The following is a 22,143-nucleotide window of genomic DNA, read 5'->3' as shown; positions in this document are numbered from 1 at the left end:
CTCAGCAATGAGGTCCTGGAAGGACGGTCAAAACGCTCCAGAACCTTTTGGACCGCCTTCCCAGAAGAGTTGAAGCTGTTATAGCTGCGGAGGGTGGATCAACATCATATTAAACATTTCTTCAATCGTTACCTTAAAGTTCAGGACTTGTTGTTTTTAACATGGGATTTATAAAGAACTTTGACTTTAACTATGGATTATTTAGTGTATTAATGATTAGATAATTAATTATTAAGAATGGGATGTCGCTTGAGTTCGTGAGTGAATCAAGGCGAGCGAGCAAATATGTTTGTAATCATAGCATATTTATCCATCTTTTATAAAACGCAGCAATCTGTGAAAATGATGTTAGTGCAACGACTCACTCAAGGTTCTGCAAAGAGTTGTTCTCCTGCAGGGCGTGGGCCATGTTCTTGGCTCCCTCCACCCCAATCGAGTTCTCCCTCAAACTGCGTGTAGAAGAAAAAAAACATGCATTCATGGAAATGTTGTCAGGATGGCGTCGCCGTAGCATCCAGACAATAAGATTTAAATCAGTCGCTCACTTCAAAGAGACAAGGCCCCGGTTGAGTCTCAGCGCTTTGGTCAGGGCGGTCATTCCTTTGTTGCTAATGGAGTTGCTCTGAAGCCTATGCAGGAAAAAAAAAAAGGTTAAATAAAACCATAAACACAGCATTTTTCCAAGGTTATGGAAATGAAACCCCCGTTAGGAGGGCACTGACTGAAGTGACAGCAGAGTGTGGTTGAACGTCAGAGCTTCGGCCAGAGCCGCCGTTCCTTTGTCCCCAAGCTGGTTGCTGCAAAGTCTGCACATCAGAAGGAACAAATAAACCACTCAGACCCTGCCTGTGTGTAACCGTCCTTCCCCAGGGTAAAGAAATAAATTATTTCTCATTAAAATGAGTGAAAAGAAGATATTTCAACTGATTACATCAACTTTGTAAGAGTTCGGTTTGTCTTCAGAGCTTCTGCAATCCTCTTGGCTCCGCCTGCTCCGACTGTATTCTTCCTCATGCTGCAGGAAGGAACACATGCAGGATGGGAGTACATGTTGCACATTTCACATATAAAAAAAACATAAAAACCCGTCTATGCATGGGGAAACATTTGGTGAACAGACTGCAAGAAGGACAAAACTCACTTTAGAGACACCAGTTTGCGGTTGCTCTGCAGGACCTCTGCAACGGCCTGAGCTCCTTCTTCCTCAATGGAGTTGTTCTGTAAGCTGCAGACGGGGAATAAAGCTGCAAATGTATCGACTGTCTCGTGTAATTTGGAGATTTAAATGAAGAAGAAATGTTTATGATAATTATGCTTACTTGATTGATACCAAGGCCTGGTTCATTTTCAGAGCCTCTGCCAGGAACTTTGCTCCTTTGGATCCAATGTTGTTGTTCTTTAAGCTGCAGTTGAAATAGGAGGTTAAACTTTATATGTCTATGGGACCCCAGGTAAATATAACAACTATAGCCTTTGAATAAATTAAAATGAAAGATAAAACGGGATCTTCATCCAAAACAAGGACGTTTTTTTGAAAGTAGCTATTTTCTTGTAACCTTTGAAGATCGCTTAACATCTTCCGCACTTAAATGGCACGTTCAATTAAATGTGTTTTATTTATACTGCATAAATTCACAATACGTGTCACCTCAAGGCACTTTATAAAGTCAGATTCAATCAAATCATACAGATGTTCTTTTGTCTTTGCCATTCTGAAAGCAATTTCCTGCACTAGATTTAATTTAAGGTTATCTGAATAAAGGGGTCTGAATAGAAATGTAGACTTTATCCAGTTTTCATTTGTAAAACAAACTGGAAACTATAAATCCTTCTCTCATCACTTCACAGTTATGTGCTACATACAATTAAGGCCAAAATTATAACTCATACTCCTCATAGATTTAGATTCTGAACTTCTTTCATTCAACAAAGATGTTTGTTTCTGATTGGATAGAGGACAACCCTCTCAATGTAAAGCAGTGTCGATGTTTTATTTAAATCCTAGTAAAACACAGCATATTTTAGAAGTTATTTAACCCGTTCTCAGTAATCAATGGACACATCTTTTATTGTTCGACTGTAATCAAACCCTTCTATATAAATAAACTTGCCTATTTATATCTGTCTATATAAATAGACTTGGCTTTTTTCAGGCTTCCTCATTTGTTTTGAGTATTTATTTTTGGAGATGAGCTTCAAGTCTTTTAGGTTGGAAGGTCTCTTTGCCATCACCCTAATCTTTAGCTCCTCCCACAGATTCACTATTCAATCCGGTGCTGATTTTACCTCCAGTATGAAGAAAAATGTTAAAAATAAAACTTCTTACTTAGGTATGCAAGTGATATGAATAATTCTAGGCTTAACTGCAAAATCCTAATAAAATATACTAATGTTTGCTGTTTCTTTGTGGCAAATTTTAAACGAAAAGTCCTTTAATGAATATTGACTGTAAATATGTGCGCTAATCGGAGTTTCATCAGTCAAGACACAATAAATAATAGCAAATAACGTTTGAAAATATCTTAAATTACAGGTTTGGATGAACTACATAACCACCAGAATGACCTTTCAAAAATAATCGGATCCTCTGCTACCCATTCTTCTCGTTAAGCACATAAAAAAATGTATCTCACTTGATAGACGTTAGTGTTCGGTTCACCAGGAGGGCTCGACTCAGGGCTTTGGCTCCTTTGTTGCTGATAAGGTTGTCCGCCAAACTGAAGGGAGAACAGGTTGCATCAGTCCTACGGCACACCAGTGTCTCCTGCAGCAAAAACACGCTATTCCTAAATTAACCTGAGCAATCAAGAAATAAGTTCCAACCTTATTTTGTGGATGTGGCAGTCCTTGGCACTCAGGAGGCTCCCGAGCAGCTCCATCACGTCGTCCTTGAAGTTATTACTCTCCAGCCTGTTCAACGGAAAGCACACAGCTTCAGCGCTTCCGGCTCTGAGCGTCGGCGCTCTGAGGGACAGAGACTCAAAGGACTGACCTCAGGTGGGTGCAGTACAGCAGCTGTGGGAGTAAGCTTTTCACCGTGGGGTAGTTCAGACAGCCCGTCAGGTTGATCTGTTCGCTGCACTCTGGAGAAACGTGCAGCAGGTAGCCCAGCACCACACAGTGGGGCCGCGTCAGCTTCCCGGCCAGGCTGCCCTGCCGCAGGTCCTCCTCCACGCTCCGCAGCAGCTCCGTGTGCTGCAGCTCCTGCAGGCAGTACGCCAGGTTGACGGCTCGGAGGGACACCACCGAACCCACGCTGGACAGCAGGCCCTGCAGAAACCCTGCCGCCCAAACCTTCTGGCTTCCGTCGTCTTTCCCGAGGGCCAAGAGCCCGGCCAGAGGCTTTATCGTCGTCGGGCACAGCAGGCCCGTCAGGAAGCGCACAAACAGATCCAGGTGGCCGTCTTCGGCTTGCTGGGAGTGCTGGAAGGCACTCCTGAAGTGGTTTTGGAAGCCGATCTTGGGCCAGGACATTGTGCTCTCTGAGAACAGGTCAAAGATGGCCCGCTTGGAGGAGACGTGGTAGAAAGTAGCTGCAAGGAACTCCTGCAGAGTCAGGTGTGTGAACCTGTAGGTGGAGTGTATGGTGGACTCCCATCGAATGAGAACTCCAGCGCCAAGGCTGCTTTGCGTTAGCAGTAAATCTATCCCGTAGGCCCTGAGGTCCTGCTCGCTGAATGTGTATTTGTGCTTCAGGAGGCTATAAAAGGCCAGCCGTCCGAGGTTGCCCAGCAGTTTACGATTGGTGGCATGAAGCTGCTCAGATTTGACCGGCTCCCTGCCTCTGGGTTCACCCACTTCTGCAATCATGGAGCAGAAATGGACACACAGCTCAGTGCAGGTCTTAGGCAGGCTCTCCTGCGTCCCGCTCTGCAGGATGTAGACCAGCGTCTCCGCTAGCATCCAGCAAATGCATGGAATGTAGCACATCACCATCAGCACCTTGTGGGACTCCAAATGTGCCCATATTCTGCCCGCAAAATCCTTCTCAGCGAAGTGGTGGTGCAGAAAGATCTGGATGTCCGTCGGGCTGAACCCCGGGATCTCCGTGACCCGGTCGACCAGCCCCCCCGGGATCTGGGACGCCACTCCTGGTCTGGAGGTCACCCACACCGCCACGTCCGGGAGCAGATTTCCCCGGATGATGTTGGTGACCAGGTCGTCGACGGAGACCTCCCTCTTTGGGTCGTTGCAAGGCGCCGCGTCGGAGAAGTTCAGAGAGGTGCGGAACTCGTCCAAACCGTCGAGGATGAGCAGCGTCCTGCAGGCGCTGCTCAGGACCAAGCCGGCGTCCGGCAGATGAGGGAAAGTCATTTTCAGAAGTCGCTCTGCGGAGAGTTTCTCCAGTGAGTTGAGCTCGCAGAACGTCAAAGGCAAGACGAAGTGCACGTCCGGACAGATGGTGCCTTGGCACCATTGCCGGACGAAGTGTCGCACCCAGGTGGTCTTGCCGATACCAGCCACCCCGACTGTGAGCGTGACTCTGGGAGGCAGGCTGACTTTGGTGAGAGGCTCAAAGAGCTTTGACAGCCCCAGCTGCCTCAGATGGTTTCTCCTCCCTCCTCGGGTCACTCCAACCTGCATCAGGTCGTGTTCCTTCTGCTGGAAGTCAGAAAGTCCGTCCACCAGCAGCAAGGTTCTGGAGGAGATGTTGAGTTTGGGGCAGCTGGCTGAATCTCTGTCTCTGAGCTTCTCGTGTTGCTGTAATAGCACCTCTTTGTGCTTCTTCACTATGAGATCTATGGGGGCGAAAAAAGAATCAGGGTCAATGATGTGGGGGAAGTTTCCCCTCATACTCCAAGATCGGGCATTTTTCATTTGAGAGCAGGTTTCTTTGTTTTCACACTCTTTGAACTTTTAGTATTTGCTTAGTATTGTAACATTTAAAAAAATGACCATTTTTGAAATAATATTCCTCTTCATGCATCTTACCGTAGTTTAAAATAAGCTGGGAAATCTCTGAATCTGAGCTCTCTATGAACGCCTGCAGGGCGTCCGAGCTCTGGCTGTCCTTGCCGCTGATGATAGTGGTGAGCATATTAATCTGGTCCTGTAACTGGCCCGCTTCCTTGATGCCGGTCTCTTCAGCGGAGCTCAGAACATCCACATTTCTCAGGTGTCTTACTATTTCCTCCAGGAAGGAGTGTGAAACAAAGCTCTGCAGCCCATCTTTGTGCTTTTGGATCCAAAGTAGATCTGAAGCAAAACCAGAACTGGCTTAGTTTACCGTAAAGTTGGTCAATAAGAATGGCAAACAGATGAAACGTTACTTTTGATGTACCCTTAAAACGTAAGAGTCGTATAGTCTGACACAATTATTCAAACCTCTTGGACCTTTTGGACACATTTTGTGTTGTTACAACTAGAGATGCACCGATCCAGTTTTTTCCAGTCCGATACGATACCGATACCTGGACTGAGCTTATCGGCCGATACCTGATACCGATCCGATGCTGTTGAATGAAAGAACCGTGTTCCTTACCATGTGACTGAAGGCATCAGCCTTGACATAAACGTTATCACAAAAAAGGTCCGCTTGTTCTTTAGCACGATGCTTTAAGAGCCGCTTTTTTAAGTTTGTAGTGTTGAATCATGATTTTTACATTGCAGACGTTGCATGTTGCAGTCGGATTATGAAGTTTGAAATGTTAAATGCTTGCCACATGATAGCTATTAGCTATCATGTGGCAAGCTAGCGGTGAGCTAACCACACAGCGGTTAGCTCACCGCTAGCCGCTGTGTGTGCTCTGCGCTGCAAACACAGGATTAAAATGAATAGATCGCTGTTACTGTATTGCTGGGTATGATTTAATAAAAAAAATTAAATGACGGGATCGTAATGCTGGATCGGCGTCATCTAGCTAACTAGTCAATATCGGAGCCGATATCCGATCCAGGTATCGGATCGGTGCGTCTCTAGTTGCAACCGCAGCCTTCAATGTACAAGTACACAAGTTATAATTTTTCACATATCAAATTTAGAACATGTTAATTAAAGTATCTGACAGAAGAGAGTACACCCCTCAGATTTTTGTAAATACATTATTAGACCTTTTCATGGGACAACATTCAAGATGTGAGACGTTGATATAAAATAAACTAATCAGTGTCCAACTTGGATAACAGCGCACATATAAAATAATTCGGTGCACAGCCACAAACGTCTAAAGTGTCTTTGGTCGTCTATGGCAAGGTGTTTTCTTAGAGCAGCCGGTCCTGTTTAACCGCTGTAAGTGTTACCCATGTAAAGATGTAAGATGACTTTTTTGAGCTCCTGTACATTTGTGTTTAAACCCCATCTGAGTAAATACTATATAGTACCCCCCCCCCCCCCCCCCAACCCCACAGTTAGAACAGTCTTCTGTCTCCACCAACTTTCCACATCTGGATACGTAACATTTTTGCACTTTTGTCATCGCAGAAGGGTTCAAGCTTAGTCAGATTTAATGGAGAGCATCTGTGAACAGGAATTTTCAAGTCTTGTCACGGATTCTCGGCTATATTTAGGTCTGGACTTTGACTAGACCATTTCTTTTGATCTGAACCATCCCATAATATCTCAGGCTGCATGTTCAGGCTGGTTCTCCTGCTGAAAGGTGAACCTCCACCTCAGTCTCAGGTTCTCCTCCAGGATGGTCCTAAACAGCATTCCCGCAGCATGACGCTGCCACCACCATGTATCTTAGATCAGGTTGATGAGCCTTGTTAGTCTTCTGCTCTACAAAGTGTTTCACGTGTCAGTCAACACTCTTCCATAAAGACCAGACTCTCCCACCTGAGCTGTGGGTTTCTGCAGCTCCTCCAGAGCCACCATGGTCCTCCTGCTTCTCTGATCAATGCTCTCCTGGTCCAGCCTGTCAGTCCAGGTGGACGTCCATGTCCTGGTAGGTCTGCAGGAGGTCCATCCTCTCTCCAGGTCCACATGATGATCAGAACTCTGGGAGGTTCTGTAGAACCTGACCTGCTGGAAACTGGACCAGAACTTCCTCCCTGACCCGTCTGCTGGGTTCCCTGGTTTTCATGATGCTGTGAGGTGGAATCTATTTATCACTTAGATGTTTTTTGAAGTTTCTGAATTTTAATTGGGCTGCCGGAGTAAAAGTTACTGAATATAACACTTTTTTTATTGTAAAAGTATTTGCACAATTTTCTTTCCCTTCACAATTAGGTGTTATTTCTGTTTGTTTATAATCTCTACAATACACTAATATGCTATGAGTGCAACCTGACAGGTGGAGCAATTAAGAGGGTGTGATTAGTTTTGCTGAGCAATGCAACTCCTGCTGTGCCTTTGCACGTCTTCACAAGTGTACCAAAGTGCACGTTGTTTTGATTGGTCGCTTCTGTTTGCAGCGCAAAAATCTTAAAATAATCCAACTGTCATGGTCCTCTATTTATACCTGCCTCAGTCCACTCTTCGGGGCCAGATTATTACGAGCCACTCGGTGAGTCTAATCCAGCGTTCTCTGTGTTTCTGACCCGATTTTGTCTTCTGATTATCAGAGCCAGCCTGATCCCTAGGGACCTGATTACCTGCCTGTTGCCTGACCTGTTCTGTCTGATTATCTAATTTACCGGACCTGGATCTACTCCCTGACTCTGCTCTGGACTACCCTGCACTTCTGATTACCCGGTTTGTCTTTGGACTGGATTACGAACTCCGTTTATTCCCTTACATCATTCTGCCTGTCTGTCACTCCGGTTCCGACCCATTACCTGTCCTTTTAATAAAACGTCACCTATCTATTTGGTTGAATGTTGGAGCCTCAGTTTCGGTGCATTACAGCAACAGAAGCTTAAAATCACCATCCAATCTACAGTCAGCTCAGTGGAGCACACACTATGCCTGCAACAATAGTTATCATGGGGAAACGTATAAAGCCCTTAATAATCAAGCTCCATCATATATCAGAGCTCTGATTACCCCGTATGTTCCTAACAGAGCACTTCGCTCTCAGACTGCAGGTCTGCTGGTGGTTCCTAGAGTCTCTAAAAGTAGAATGGGAGGCAGATCCTTTAGCTATCAGGCTCCTCTCCTGTGGAACCAACTCCCAGTTTTGGTCCGTGAGGCAGACACCCCGTCTACTTTCAAGACTAATCTTAAAACTTTCCTTTTTGACAAAGCTTCTAGTCAGAGTGGCTCATGTTACCCTGAGCTACCTCTATAGTTATGCTGCTATAGGCTTAGGCTGCTGGAGGACATCAGGGTCTATTTCTCTCACTCTGCTGAGTTCTCCTACTGCTCTCCAATCTGCATTGTTTGTTGTTATTTCAGCTTTTAACTTTTTGTTCTCTGTCATTTTTCTCTTCATAGAAGGTACACCTGGTCTGGCGTTCTGTTAGCTGTGACATCATCAGGGGAGGCAGATCATCATCTATTACCATCTAACATAGAAAGTACTCCTGGGTCAATGTGAACTTCTGTGCTTTCTGTGTCTCTGCTTTGTCTTCTCTAAGGTCGAGGCAGATTATGAATTCGCACCAATTCATGTTACATCTCATCTCAAGGCTCTTTCCAAAGTCAGACTCCATCAGATCCTCCAGGTTGGTGAGAAAGTTTCCTCTCTAAGGAAACCCAGCAGGTTGCATCAAGTCTCTCCAAGCAGCATTCACTCCTCCTGAAAGAGCGTAGAGCCACAGTGGACAGTCGTCTGCATTGTTGATGGCTTTGCAGCAATCCCTCATACTGAGCATGCATGAAGCGACAGTGGAGAGGAAAACTCCCCTTTAACAGGGAGGAGAACCTCCAGCAGAACCAGAACCAGGCTCAGTGGGAACGCTCATCAGGGGGTTTGAGTGTCATAGTGAAGGAAAAATCGCTGATTGCTGATTGTAGCAGTTGCTAAAACATCTGAAGACAACATGCTGCTGAGGTCAGATTTAGGTCATCAGTTCTGCCCAGTTTCACATTCAGTGACTTCACCACATTTATAGAAGTAGCTCCAGTTTTATTCAATGACATTTCTTCCTTTATAGTCACATTTAGTGTGCAATAAAAGTTTATTTTTTATTTTTACTTTTCTTTAGAAGTCAGTTTGGCTGTTACAGATACTCATTATGAAATGAAAGAATAAGAAGCTGATTTCACAACTCTTCCCCGGAACAAAACATCCTTTTTTCTATTTTAGACAAGCGGTGTCTTGCAACACCGCTTGTCTAAAATACAGAAAGGAAAATTATGTTAAATTTTATAACATCATTTCCTATTCCTCACAGCCTCTAATAAACTAAATCATACAAATTTTTGTTGGGATGGCTCTCATCGTTGATCAATCAGCCCCTCAGTCGTTACTTAATAATCAAGGCTAATCAGAATCACAATCACAATCAGAATCAGAAATACTATAATAATCCTGGAGGGAAATTACTTCCCTCTAGGATCTCTTCCTGGCATTCACTTCTCGCCCGTTAAAGTGATGTTAAAGAGAAAGAGAGACTGTATTGGCTGTTTCAGCTCCTTTCTGCTGAGTCTGGTGACCTTGTCTCAGTGTGGGGAGAGCTCTGCAGAAAGACGCTGAAACACCAGCGTTCAAATCTAAACTCTAAGTCTTTCTAGGTCATTTTCTAGTCAACATACGGTTAAACCAGCAACTCGTTGACATATATAACATTCTGAGTAATCAACAAATCGTACCACACCAAAGTTAGCTTAGCACTGATGAACGGATGGGTTTCCTTCAGGGCAATCGGGTCGGCAGGTGATGCAGTCATCCTGGGGCTACCCTTCAGGCGGCACCACCGCCACCACCCAGGAACGTACGCCGCAGTCTAGTATGTAGACTTTGACACCATCTGCCCAGACAACCTCCAGCAGAAGCTCAGTGATCCTCCACCTGTCAGTGGATCACCGGCCGGCAGCAGCAGGTACCATCAGCACCGGCGTTCCTCAGGGTCGTGTTCTCTCCTCACTTCTCTTCATCAGCAAAAGGTTTGTTTGCAATAATGACCAAATTTCTGCTCACATCTCCATTCCCTCAATGTTCAAATTTATTCTTTACTCATTTGCATACATAATAAATAAGTGAAACATCCGTTTCTTTAAGATACAAGAGCTGCTTTTTTTTAACTTGACTAAATCTGACTTTAGCCATAAATGAAAAACTCCCAGATCTTAAAATACATTAAATTACTGATTCTAATATTAGGCCATTTATGAGTAAATTATAGTGGAGTCCTATGCTTGCAAAAGACAGGTTACTAATAATTATCTGGTAATTATAGTATGCTCTGGTCAGGAAATGAAGAAACATATTTTAAACATTCGTAAACTCTGCCCACTCTCCCTGGATTTTCCCTTTTCTAACCAACAGACAGACATCATGCAAAAACGTCATTCTCTGTTGCAGTTTTTTTAATCCACATTAAAGTTTAATTTAGTTATCCACAGAATTTACTGGGGTAAATGTCGGTTCTGAATAAAAACGAGGCAAACCTTTAATCACTCATCTGGAAGAAGCCAAGGGTGAAAGCTATTATTAGCTTTATTCTAAAATTAAAGTCATCCTCCAGTCAATAATCACAGAGTTTTTGACTCTAATTCAAACCTTGATCTCTGGTCTCTTTGCTTTTTAATTTCATCAAATTAATGTATTATTTTACATCAAAGTGATGCAATCATCTGAAATTGAGAACGTGGCTGAGAAATGCTGCCATTCTCTCGTTTGTTTGCACACGATTAACGGGGAGAAGGACGCAGAGAATTCCTTACTTTGCTTTTCTGCCTGTGACGATGCGAAGGAGGACGTAGACTGCAGGTCCATGTAGCAGTCGTCCTGCCACATGATGCGCTTGCTACGGTCCATGAGAGAATCATAATGCTCCTTCCTGTCCATGACAACGCGAGGCCCTCAGTGCTCCTGTGTGACGAATTCATGATTAAATAAAACAGAAGCAATGAATAAAATGATAATAATTTAGTCTAAAAGCAATAATATGGACACAGAAGGCTGTGGTTTTCTAATATTCTATAAATATACAAATCATTCAACCCCTTTTACTCTCATGCCCCTAAATAAAATCCACTGAGATTAGCATTCATCAGGCAGGCGGCAAGGAGGGGCAACTCTGGAGGAGCTGCAGAGATCCACAGCTCGGGTGGGAGAATCTGGAGACATGACAACTCAACAAATCTGGTGCCACCGTAAAACCCGGCGGTGGCAGAATGATGCTGTGGGGATGCAGAAGACATGAGGCTGGGGTGGAGGTTCACCTTCCAGCAGGCCAGAGATACGACGGCATGGTTTAGATCAAAGCCGATTCATGCGTTAGAACGGTCTAGTCAAAGTCCAGACCTCAACCAGGCTTGGGAATCTCCGGTAAGAATAAAAAATAAACGTTTCACAGATGCTCTCCACCCAAAACGACAAGGCTTGAGCTGTTTTGTGAAGAAGAAAAGACAAAAAATGTTTCTCCCCTGATGTGGCGACCCGGTTTATAAATACCACAAAAGACGTGCAGCTATAACTCAGCAGGCTGTTTGTAATATAATTAGAAAACCTTGAATCGCTTTTCCTCCACTTGACAACCAAGCATCACTTGGTGTTTAGGTGCGTGTCACATAAAATGATCCAGAATGGGTTGTGGTTTTATTGTAGCAAAATAAAGGCTGAAGATGTGCGAACACGTTGAGCTCTATGATTAATTTAAGACCCAACAGGCCAGAAATGTCTGACGTGTGTTTTTCCTGTTTCCAGCTCAGCGAGGAGGTGTGATATGGCGGGGTCCAAGAAGCTGCGGTCCTTTACGGGGGTTTAGGTTACTTCTCGTTTTTAAAGCAGGTTTTCAGCTGAATAGATTCATATATTTTTAATAGATTTATTTGCATGTATTTGTTTCACAAAGGAAAGAAAAGGCGGTAAATCGAGGAATTTCAGTGAAAAATATCTGTTCTGTTTACGTCAATCTCTCCTCTGGTTCTGCTCAGATAGTCCGCCGCTGTTTGAGACCCTAAATGTCAGAAATATGTGTATTTTTTCCTTTGATGCATGAATTATTGTCCTGAAATAGGGAGATTTTTGTCGCTTCAGTCCACCTCTCCTCTCCTTTCTTGATGCATCAGCTGTGTTTTTTTTTTTTTTGCACGAATGACAAAAGGGACAAAACTTCAGCTTCAGACAAAGACCTGAATCCTTTGACCGACTTCACGTTTTACAAGGAAATGGAAATAATAGTTGTAAACCAGAAAACTGTTGCCCTCAAAGTGAACCCATGATGTGACTCTAACAGCATTAAAACGCCCTACGTCTAGTCATGTTGCATAATTTATCTGCCTAAAATTCATCCCACAGAAGCAGACCTTGTCAGCAGGTAATGAATCACTGAATCAGTAAAACTACTGGAAGCATTCAGAACCATCAGGCGCCGCCGTGCGTTTCTGCCATGGGTAAAACACAGCTTAGTGCATTTAAACCACTTTCTTTACCAAATATAAACAGATAAATCAAAATTAACAATTGGAGACCCTAACATTTTATGGAGTGTCCTAACTGTTGTTGCTTTTAGATGGACTTTGATTACGTTTAGCATTTGATCTTTATTTTTTCTGCACAGCTGCATTAAACCATTGGAATTAAAAAGTGTATTAAAGGAACAGCTTCAGCAGAAATGCCTCAGGCCTGGTTCTGTGTGACCTCCTCTGTTTCGGACTGCTCCTGGTTTGCGCTCGCTGACCTTGCAGAGGGTTTTGAGCCTTCATCGCTTCTCTCTCTGCGTCGCGTCGCAGCACTTCAGCTCAGCTCAGGGCTGAAGTTCAGGAAGTTGCAACACGTCATTCTGGTATAAATGCTTCTGTGATCTAATTCCTGTCGTTTTGCAGACGAGGTTCAGCTGTCTGACACGCCCCGGGGTCTTCTGGGTAATGGTTGACGGCTGAGGTTTCTCCGCCTCGTGGCTGGCAGCGCGTCTCCATAGCTACCAGGGGCATGTTTGGTTGTGTTGTCTTACTTTTCTCGGGTCTAGTGTGCCCAAAGTTAATCTGGTTTTGTGGTGTAGACTGCTGAACTTTCACCACTTCCAGCCCGTACCTTTTAGGCGCCATCTCTGGATGCCTTTCCACCATGTTTTGTTAAAAATTCACAAGTTTCAGGGGAAATCTGCACACGTTTAACTTCTCCTTTACTGATCTGAAAAGTTGCAAACTAAATTTACAGTACCTGGCAGAGGTATTTATACCCCTTGAACTTTTTCACATTCTGCTACATCTCACCTGCAAACATTGATTAATTAAGAGACAGACATTGAATGGATTATTTTTCTTAAATAATTGATAGCGTTAAATAATCAATACTCTGTGGAGCCATCTTTGATGTTTCTGTCTAAATAGCTCACTCAGAATGGATGGAAAATGTCTCAACATCAGTCTTCAAGCTTTGCTACAGGTGTTTACCTGTATTTAGGTCCAAACTTTGACAAGGCCATTCTAAGACATGAAGTTGCTCTGATCTAAACCATCCCATAATATCTCTGGCTGCAGGTTCAGGCTGGTTCTCCTGCTGGAAGGAGAACCTCCACCTCAGTCTATGGTTCTCCTGCAGGATGGTCCTGATTCATCTCCATCCATCTTCCCATCAGCTCCGACCTGCTTCCCACAGCATGATGCTGCCTCCACCGTGCTTCAGGGTGGGAATGATGTGTTCTGAGTGATGTGCAGCATCTGTTTTCCAGTATTTTGCATGTCAGCCAATAAGTTTTCTTTCTCATCTGCACCTTGTGCAGTGAAGGAACTAAACCGGACCTTTAGTGGGTTTCTTCTTGTCGTGCCCTGTGAACATGTTCTTCACTCTGAGCTGTGGATCTCTGCAGCTCCTCCATCACCTTCCTGAGCCTAACTTTTGTTATCCTCTCTTAGGAGCATGGGATACTGTTGTTAAACTGGACCAGAACCAGTACCTTGGTCTTCATGATACTGATTGTTCTCTGATGTTCCTCAGAACAGCTGAATTTATACTCAGGTGAAACTGGACGCAGGTGAACTATATTCACTTATCAGGTGACTTCTGAAGGGTTTTAGTTGGGCTGGATTTTATTTAGGGGTATCAGAGTGAAGAGTCCCGTCCAAATGTATCCGAAACTAAGATGTCACAACTTTCCAAACACTTCTGCACATCATTAGATAACTCAATTGTAGAAGTCTCGTCTTTCACTTTTCATTAAAAGTCTTAAACTTCTGCTTTGCGAGACTTTCACACTTGTTGTACGATCCGTTGAGAAATACATTAGCAACACTCGACTGCAGCTTCTGTTTTTACTTACATTATGAAGTTGGACTGCTTTTTTTTTGTTTTTGTTCAAAATTCATAAATTTCTTCAATTTAGATGTGCTTTTATTGAGGATAAATCCCAGGAGTTAGACAAAAAAATATATTAACTCTCCAGTTTCACAGTTACAAGACGCATTAACAGATATGAAATAAATGCAAGCATTAAGGCAATAAACTATTTTCTTACAGGTTAATATTTGTCGAGCGTCATCCTTTTTTACCAGCCAGCAGATTTTCCACCACTGTTCAGATGCTCTCTGTGCTGCTTTTATTCCCCAGCAGCTCTTTATTTGTGGTTTTGCAACTTTTTCACAATGTCTGTCGCAGCCACTTACAGTCAGTTCTGCATTAAACTGACTTTTTCCTGAACTTCAATAGCAATGTTCAACCATGAGAGAGGGGACATAAATCACCATGAACATAAAGGTTTTAAAGCTGATTCTGTTTTTCTGTGTGAAATTATTACAAAACTAAGAACCAGCAGCACATGTTTGAACTTATGGCAGCATTTCTCTGATCCCTGCAAGGACAAAATCATAGATGGAAGCTCATTTATGTTTTATAAAATTGAAGTATTTGACAAACATCCAACCGCTCCTGTGTCAACATGTTTAACCACAGAACAGCTAAATTATCTCTGGAGGAAAGTTTTATCCTCAGAGGAGACAAAGATGGCGCCGTCCGGAGGAGATAGAGTGAGACTTTATCCACTGACAGGCAAGGCGGTGGTAGCATCATGCTGTGGGTTTTATTTTATTTTACTTTCCCTTTAGTTGTTGGAAATGTTACCCACTTTCTTATTCTTTTTCTTTCTTTTTTCTTTCTTTAAATCAATAGCTGGAAGGTATAAACAGGTACATGACTGGGCCATCCACGGAGGTGGGCAGTAACTAGTTACATTTACTCAGTTACATATACTAGATACTTTTTGAGCAAAATGTACTTTTAGAAGTAGTTTTACTGCACTGTACTTTTTACTTTTACTTGAGTCATATTATTACTCAAGTATCGCTACTCTTACTTGAGTAAAACCTCTGGCTGCTGTACCTGCTGTGAGTAACTTCATGAATAAAGAACAAACTAGTTTTAATCAAAAATGCAGCAGAGAGACAAAAATTTGGAGTTTATGTTAAAGTGAGATTTCTTATTTGTACACAAGCTTTATTATTTTAATGTTATTTTCTATCTGCTGAGATTATTGAGACATGTGGAGGTCAGATGAACGTTTAGTAAACTGTAGATATTGTTATTGGAAGTACTTTGCACTGTTCTAACTATACTGGATATACATTAACTGCTGTAAGTGTTGCTTTCATGTTAATGTTAAAAAAAATATGTAGAAAAGTTTCTTCTGTCTGAATTTGTCATTTCAAAATTATGTTATTTTTTGTGTATTTTTAATTTTTTTCTTTAAAATGGCAGGATTTGCACATAACCTTATATTTCTGTCTGTCCGATTACATCATTTTAAATATTAAATCATCAGCTGTTATGATTAGTTACTCAGTACTTGAGTACTTTTTTACTCTTACCTGAGTAATTTCTTGGCTGACAACTTTTTACTTTTGCTTGAGTAAAAACATGTTGATGCAGTGCTGCTCTTACTGCAGTAAAGTTTCTGGCTACTCTATCCTGCCTAATCGCCCCAAACATCTCAAAACTTGTTCTGGAAAGGACAAAGCTGGCCAATGTCACGCTTCTGGAATGGCTTCGATCTAAATACCAAAGAAAATTTAAGTACTACGCTCAACAGCGGAGCCTGTGGCGGAAAACCAACCAATTCTACCAGGAACGAGGTCACATATCCAGCTAGAAATATGCCAGAACCTTGTTGACCTCTGCAGAAAGAAGCAGCGTGGACAGACTCCAAAAGGTCATTTAAGGCTGAATATCTGACAAGAACTTTTAATTAAACAGAAGTCCATCATCGGTCTGCAGCATCAGTGAAGCTAACACTAACAGCTGGGACGGAGGATTTCTGCTGATTCCTGTGTGGATCTGAAAAAGACGAGGCCATGCACACACTGCAGAGGAGCAGAACATGCATGTCTGCCATTCATCATGCTGATGTGCAAAATGTAGCTTGTTGCTAAACCGCACATTCATAACACAACAGTCAAAGTGGATCAAAACGGGGCTGTTTGTCATTATGTTTGAGGTTTTACTGAGAAGAGACCTTCCTCTGTGGCTCACTGCTCATCACGAAACGTCACGCAAAAGAAAACCAATGAAAGAATCTGAGCCTTTTAGACGAGCAGGAAACAGCGTGCCACCTTTAGCTTTTCAGCCTAAATAAATAACGCTAGTTTGCAATGTAACATTACCAAAAAAAGAAATTCAGAAAATATACAAAAGAGCTTGACGAGACAGGAAGATACAGTAAGAAGTGATAACAACCACTGCAGCATGCATATAGCAGTTGTTGCAGCTGCAGAAATAGAAACACACAGAACCTGCACAGGAAAAGTGTGTTAGGGCAAAATCTGCAAGGCCAAAAAAAAAAAGTGTGCAACTCACCATGAGTGTGGGAAGGAAGAATGCTCACCCCACAGATGTCTTATACAGACACTCCATTAAAACCTGGTTAAAAGTGCTCAAAAGACAGAAATATGTGGAGAAACTCCAAAATCTATTTGAGCGAGTTTGAAACAGTCCAGAGGATGCAGCAGCAGCAGCAGTCAGAATGAAGTCAGCCGCTCTGTTAGTGGAGATACGGTTTCATGCTGCAGCATCTTCCTGTCTATCTGGCTTCCTGTGCTGCGGTGAGAGCAGGTTCAACCGTGAAATAAGAGAGAGAGAGAGAGAGAAGAGCATGCTTTGTAGTTGTGCAGGCCTCGTGACATATCCCAAACCAGAGGGCTAAACCACGCTTTAGATGTTGAACAAGTTCTTGCCTCTGCAGCCGGTGCTAAACCGCAGCTTCAAGCCAACATGACACATGGTTTGAGTTCAAGAATATCTATTATCCTCCAGAGGACCTGCGGCACTTTTTTTTATTTTTTAGTCTGCCCAGGAGCTGCGTGGTTATCTTTATATTCTGTTTGGGTCGTATTTTTTTTTTTTTTGTTAAAGCCGTTCAATGTTCTTTGTTAAGCTTCTTTCAACTATAATGTCATGTTAATTGGTGCAAAACTGCTGAACAAGGTCACAGACTTCCTGCTAACCAATGTTGCAAATCCACCATTTAAAAAATAAAATAAAAAATGTTGATGTTATTTTTTTGTCTGAGCTGAAGGATGACCACTGCAAAAAGGGAACTAAAAGTAAGTAAAAATGTCTTGAAATTAGTATATTTTTTATTGATTTAAGCAGCTAAACAACCCTATTTGCCAATGGAATGAGTATCTTCACCCCTAAAATAAGATAGTTAGACATCCTGCACTTGAAACAAGATGGAGATGAACTGTTCCCATTTTAAGTGAAAAAATCTTATTCCATTGGCAAATAGTCTTATTTAGCTCCTCAAATCAAGGAAAAATACACTGATTTCAAGACAATTCCACTTACTTTTAGTTCCCTTTTTGCTGTGTATACAAGTGGATCAGTGAAAATGTTCAGTCGTAGGGAATGTTAAACGCCCCAAAGTTCATCACAGAGGACTACAAAGATGGCCGAACAGGGTGGAGCCACAGAGCTATATTATACACTGGAGTGCTAATCACCGTCTGTTAGAACGAGTCACTTTGAAGCCACCAGCCGCCATATTGGTACTCCCTATTTTCCCCCAGTAACTAGGGAATATGTGCGCTACAGTATCGAATAACGAGGATTTTCTCATGTTCAGGGGGGGGGGGGGGGGGGGCTTAAGACTTTTAAAATGTCAAATGCCATATAGTTTTATTAGGGCTGGGCAAGTTAACGCGTTAATTTCGCGTTAACTCATTAGACTATAAACGGCGATATTTTCTTTAACGCACGTTAACGCATGTTGCTCACATGCTTTTATTTTGTGAAGGTCAGGCCGGAACAAGTTTTGTGCGGAGCGGAGCGGGGGGGGTCTGCTTCGACGCCGTCGGTGAAGTTGCTTCTCGTTTCAAAGTATCCATGTGTTTTTGCCTGTTTTTCCCTGCCATTCATTATATGCACAACAACAAAAAACCGCGTGTCAACGTCAAATAAACGCAAGCAACGCAAGCATATCGAGTTAGCAAGAATTTCAGTTTAAAGTTCTTCCACCATGGAATATGACAGAAACAAGTTAGTTGTAACCACTGCCAAGTTAAACTTTGGTATTGAACATAAAATGGTAATGCTGCTCCCTGCTGTTACCTCAGAAATTGCCTGTTTTTGGTAGATTTTTTCCCCATAAAGAGAATTCCCTGTCAGTGGCAATAAGCTTTAATTTATTATTATTGCTATTTTTTGTTTTACATGTTTAAGTTGAGCTTTACACTAAATATGTGTTACTGATAAATGCTACAAATGTTACAACACTTTTGTTCATATGGCAGCAGAACATTAAAATAAAAGTGCTCTTTACACTACTTTTGAATTCATTCTTGGAGTTTGTAAATACAATGCGATTAATCGCGATTAATCAGGGCGATTAATCGTGATTAAATATTTTAATCGTTGCCCAGCCCTAAGTTTTATGTTATGTTCTAAAACTATCAAGTACTGAGAAAGTCATGTGCTGAAATATTTTGCATTTTATTTATTTAAATATATATATAACATTTATAAATATATAAATAATATAAAAAACATATATTTACATATATGTATACATATATATGCATATATACATATACACATACTTAGATATACATATATATATATTTAATATGAATGTAAACATGTAAAATATTTCAGCACCTAATATCCTAGTAGCTGATAGTGTTAGTACATCCACTGACTGTAGAATTACCTGTGAAACGTTTTCACTAAGCCAGAAAACTGCTTGTTGTTGCAACCAAATCCTGTGGGATTCTGTGAGAGTAGGGAGTAGCAAGATGGCGGCCAGTGACTTCAGTTTTTCGGCAAAATCAGCACTCCAGTGTATTATATAGCTCAGTGGGTGGAGCGGAATGCTGTTGGACCTGGATGGAGGGCGGGGCGTGAAGTGCCTCCTTTAGATTTAAAGGGACGGCACCAAAACTAGTCTTTCTCAGACGCACCTCAGAACATGGGTAAAAAAAGGGGGAACATGGCGGTAAATTAACAAGGAATTCAGAACAAAGCGTCAAGAGTTCCACTTTATATAGACCACAACTGAATGATTTTAATGGGAAAAGGAAGGATTAAAAAAAAATAAAAGACACGTCCTTTTTAAACCTAAAAACAAAAATAAAATTATTTAAAAAAATTAACTAATTTCCTACATTAGGCATAAAGACAAGCCATTTAATTTCAAAGTGTCTCGTTGTGTTAGTCAATATAAACTATTTTAGCTAAGCTGGACCGGGGGTCGTGAAGGTTGCTGACCCCTGTACTGAGCCGACAGAAGAACCGGACCATTGCTAAGGGGTCAATAGTCCTGTTTTCAGGTTAAAGTTTGCATTTCATCTGGACTTCAAGGTCCCAGAGACCGGAGGAGGAGCAGAGGAACAGAATCCACGCTGCCAGAGGTCCAGAGTAAAGTTCCCAGTTAGTTATGATTTGAAAAGCCAAGCCCTCTGCTGGTTCTGGTCATTCACCAGAATATTTTAGAGCGCGTCATGCTTCCTTCTGCTGACAAGCTTTATGGAAAGGATTTCATTCTACAGCAGGATTCGTGCAAATGACCCGAAGGCTGCTATCAAAGAACCAGGGCTTCCTGAACGTCTCACCAGAACCACAGGAAGCTCTCCTCCCCGCCTCGATGCAGCAAAGGAACCCAGACCAGGTACCGAGGGCAGATACTGGTCAGGAAGATGACGTTTATGTATTAAAAATACTTTTTTTTAATAATATTGCATTTTTCTGAGAAACTGATTTAAATTTGTTTATTAGCTGTAAGGCAGAGTCCTCAAAATTAACATTAAGAAACACTTAAATACATCAATTAATCTCCACCATGTGTAATGACCTGTGAGTTTCACTTTATAAACTGAATTACTGAAACAAAATAAACATTTGGATAATATATATTCTAATAATTTGAGATGAAACTGCAGATCAGGAAAAAAAAAAGTCCAAACAAGCAGCAAGTAGAAACGACACCTGACACAACAGGGAAGATATTTTATTTTAATATGTGTGAAACACCAGAGAGAAAATGGACACTTAGTTCTCAATGTTTGTTGATAACGTGATGCCGTTTTCCAGTGTTTTCAGTGACATGCTGTTCAATGGAGACGTTCTCTGCTGCAGGGAGTCAGTTTTTAATGTCTGAAGAGCAACAGCTTATAATTATTCTTTAAGCTCTTTAAAAAAAAAAGAAAAAACAACTGCAGTACAAAAAAAAGATAAAATGAAATGAAATTCAGATCAATCTGCAGACAATCTGTAAAATGGGACATTTTAAAAAGAAATTAAAGTATCATGTTGCGTAATTTACATCAGCGTTCTTACATGAAAACCCAATATAGAAATTTGCTGTGAAATATTCAATTGTCAGACGCACAATAATAAAAAAAAAAAACTAAATCAAAGCAAAAAATAGTTGCAAGTAGCTGGGGTCTGCTATCACTTCTCAGGTGAGGAACAGCAGAAGTCACCGGGTTAAGGCTGCTAGAGACATTCAGATTAGATTTCCGTAGAAATAAAACAAATGCAGAGAGAAGAAAACTGGTTTAGGTTATTCAGGCAAACGCTGACATTTCTGAGGACCTCACTGGATGAGAAAGGCAAGAAGATTGAGCTGTAGTGCACATGCAAGTAAGTGGGTGATCAGCTGATGCAATAAAACCCAAAGGCACGAGGGATGATGGGGGGGGGGTCTCCCTTCTCCATCTTCTGTTAAACTCCTGAAGTTTGCAGATGATGCCACTGTCATAGGCCAGAACCACCTGGAGCTAAAGCTGCCAAAGACTGAGCCGGTTTCTACCCCCAGGCTGTGTCCCTGATGAAAACGTTACAGCCAGGGCAGCCAGCTACTCTGCTGAGGGTAAAAAAAAACAACAAAAAATTGTCTTTTCCGTTTAGACTGTACAGGACTGTCTCAGAAAATTAGAATATTGTGATAAAGATCTTTATTTTCTGTAATGCAATTAAAAAACATGAAATGTCATACATTCTGGATTCATTACAAATCAACTGAAATATCGCAAGCCTTTTATTGTTTTAATATTGCTGATTATGACGTACAGCTGAAGAAAACTCAAATATCCTATCTCAAAACATTAGAATATTTCCTCAGACCAAGTAAAAAAAAAAAAAAAGTATAACAGCAAAACAAAATCAAACATCTGAAAATGTCCATTAATGCACTCAGTACTTGGTTGCAGAGATTAGTGCATGAATGCGGCGTGGCATGGAGGCAATCAGCCTGTGGCATTGCTGAGGTGTTATGGATGCCCAGGATGCTTCAATAGCGGCCTTTAGCTCATTTGCATTGTTGGCTCTGGTGTCTTTCAGCTTCTTCTTCACAATAGCCCACAAATTCTCTATGGGGTTCAGGTCAGGGGAATTGGCAGGCCAATCAAGGACAGTAATGCCATGGTCAGTACACCAGTTACTGTGAGAATCTGATGTCGTCTCTTAACCACTACCATACTTGTGATTTAGTTTACTGAACCAAGCTGAGTGTTTTTCAAGGCTCAGGAAACCCTGCAGTGTTTCCAGTTAATTAGACGATTCAAGTGATTAGTTGAATAGCCTACTAGTATACTTTTTCACCATATTCTAATATTTTGAGATAGGATATTTAAGTTTCTTCAGCTGTACGCCATAATAAGCGATATTAAAACAATAAAAGGCTTGCGATATTTCAGTTGATTTGTAATGAATCCAGAATGTATGACAT

General features: G+C 41.9%; 1 protein-coding gene across 1 annotated transcript in view; it reads right to left on the bottom strand.

Annotated features, from left to right (window-relative positions):
* nlrc3 (NLR family, CARD domain containing 3) overlaps positions 1-16,995 on the bottom strand; it is a 36,286-nt gene extending 19,291 nt beyond the window's left edge. Inside the window, exons 1-12 of the mRNA XM_036132087.1 lie at positions 16,776-16,995; positions 10,709-10,856; positions 4,933-5,196; positions 2,993-4,739; positions 2,824-2,910; positions 2,634-2,717; positions 1,320-1,403; positions 1,142-1,225; positions 932-1,015; positions 723-806; positions 546-629; positions 366-449 (exon numbers count right to left, since the gene is read on the bottom strand). Coding sequence (XP_035987980.1) covers positions 366-449; positions 546-629; positions 723-806; positions 932-1,015; positions 1,142-1,225; positions 1,320-1,403; positions 2,634-2,717; positions 2,824-2,910; positions 2,993-4,739; positions 4,933-5,196; positions 10,709-10,832 — 2,810 coding nt within the window. The 5' untranslated portion in view covers positions 10,833-10,856; positions 16,776-16,995. The remainder of the gene's footprint in view (positions 1-365; positions 450-545; positions 630-722; positions 807-931; positions 1,016-1,141; positions 1,226-1,319; positions 1,404-2,633; positions 2,718-2,823; positions 2,911-2,992; positions 4,740-4,932; positions 5,197-10,708; positions 10,857-16,775) is intronic.
* Between the last annotated feature and the right edge of the window lie 5,148 nt (positions 16,996-22,143).

The sequence above is a fragment of the Fundulus heteroclitus genome, unplaced genomic scaffold, assembly GCF_011125445.2.
Source record: "Fundulus heteroclitus isolate FHET01 unplaced genomic scaffold, MU-UCD_Fhet_4.1 scaffold_47, whole genome shotgun sequence".
In the NCBI taxonomy this organism is placed as follows: Eukaryota; Metazoa; Chordata; class Actinopteri; order Cyprinodontiformes; family Fundulidae; genus Fundulus; species Fundulus heteroclitus.
This window is presented reverse-complemented; position numbering and strand designations above follow the sequence as displayed.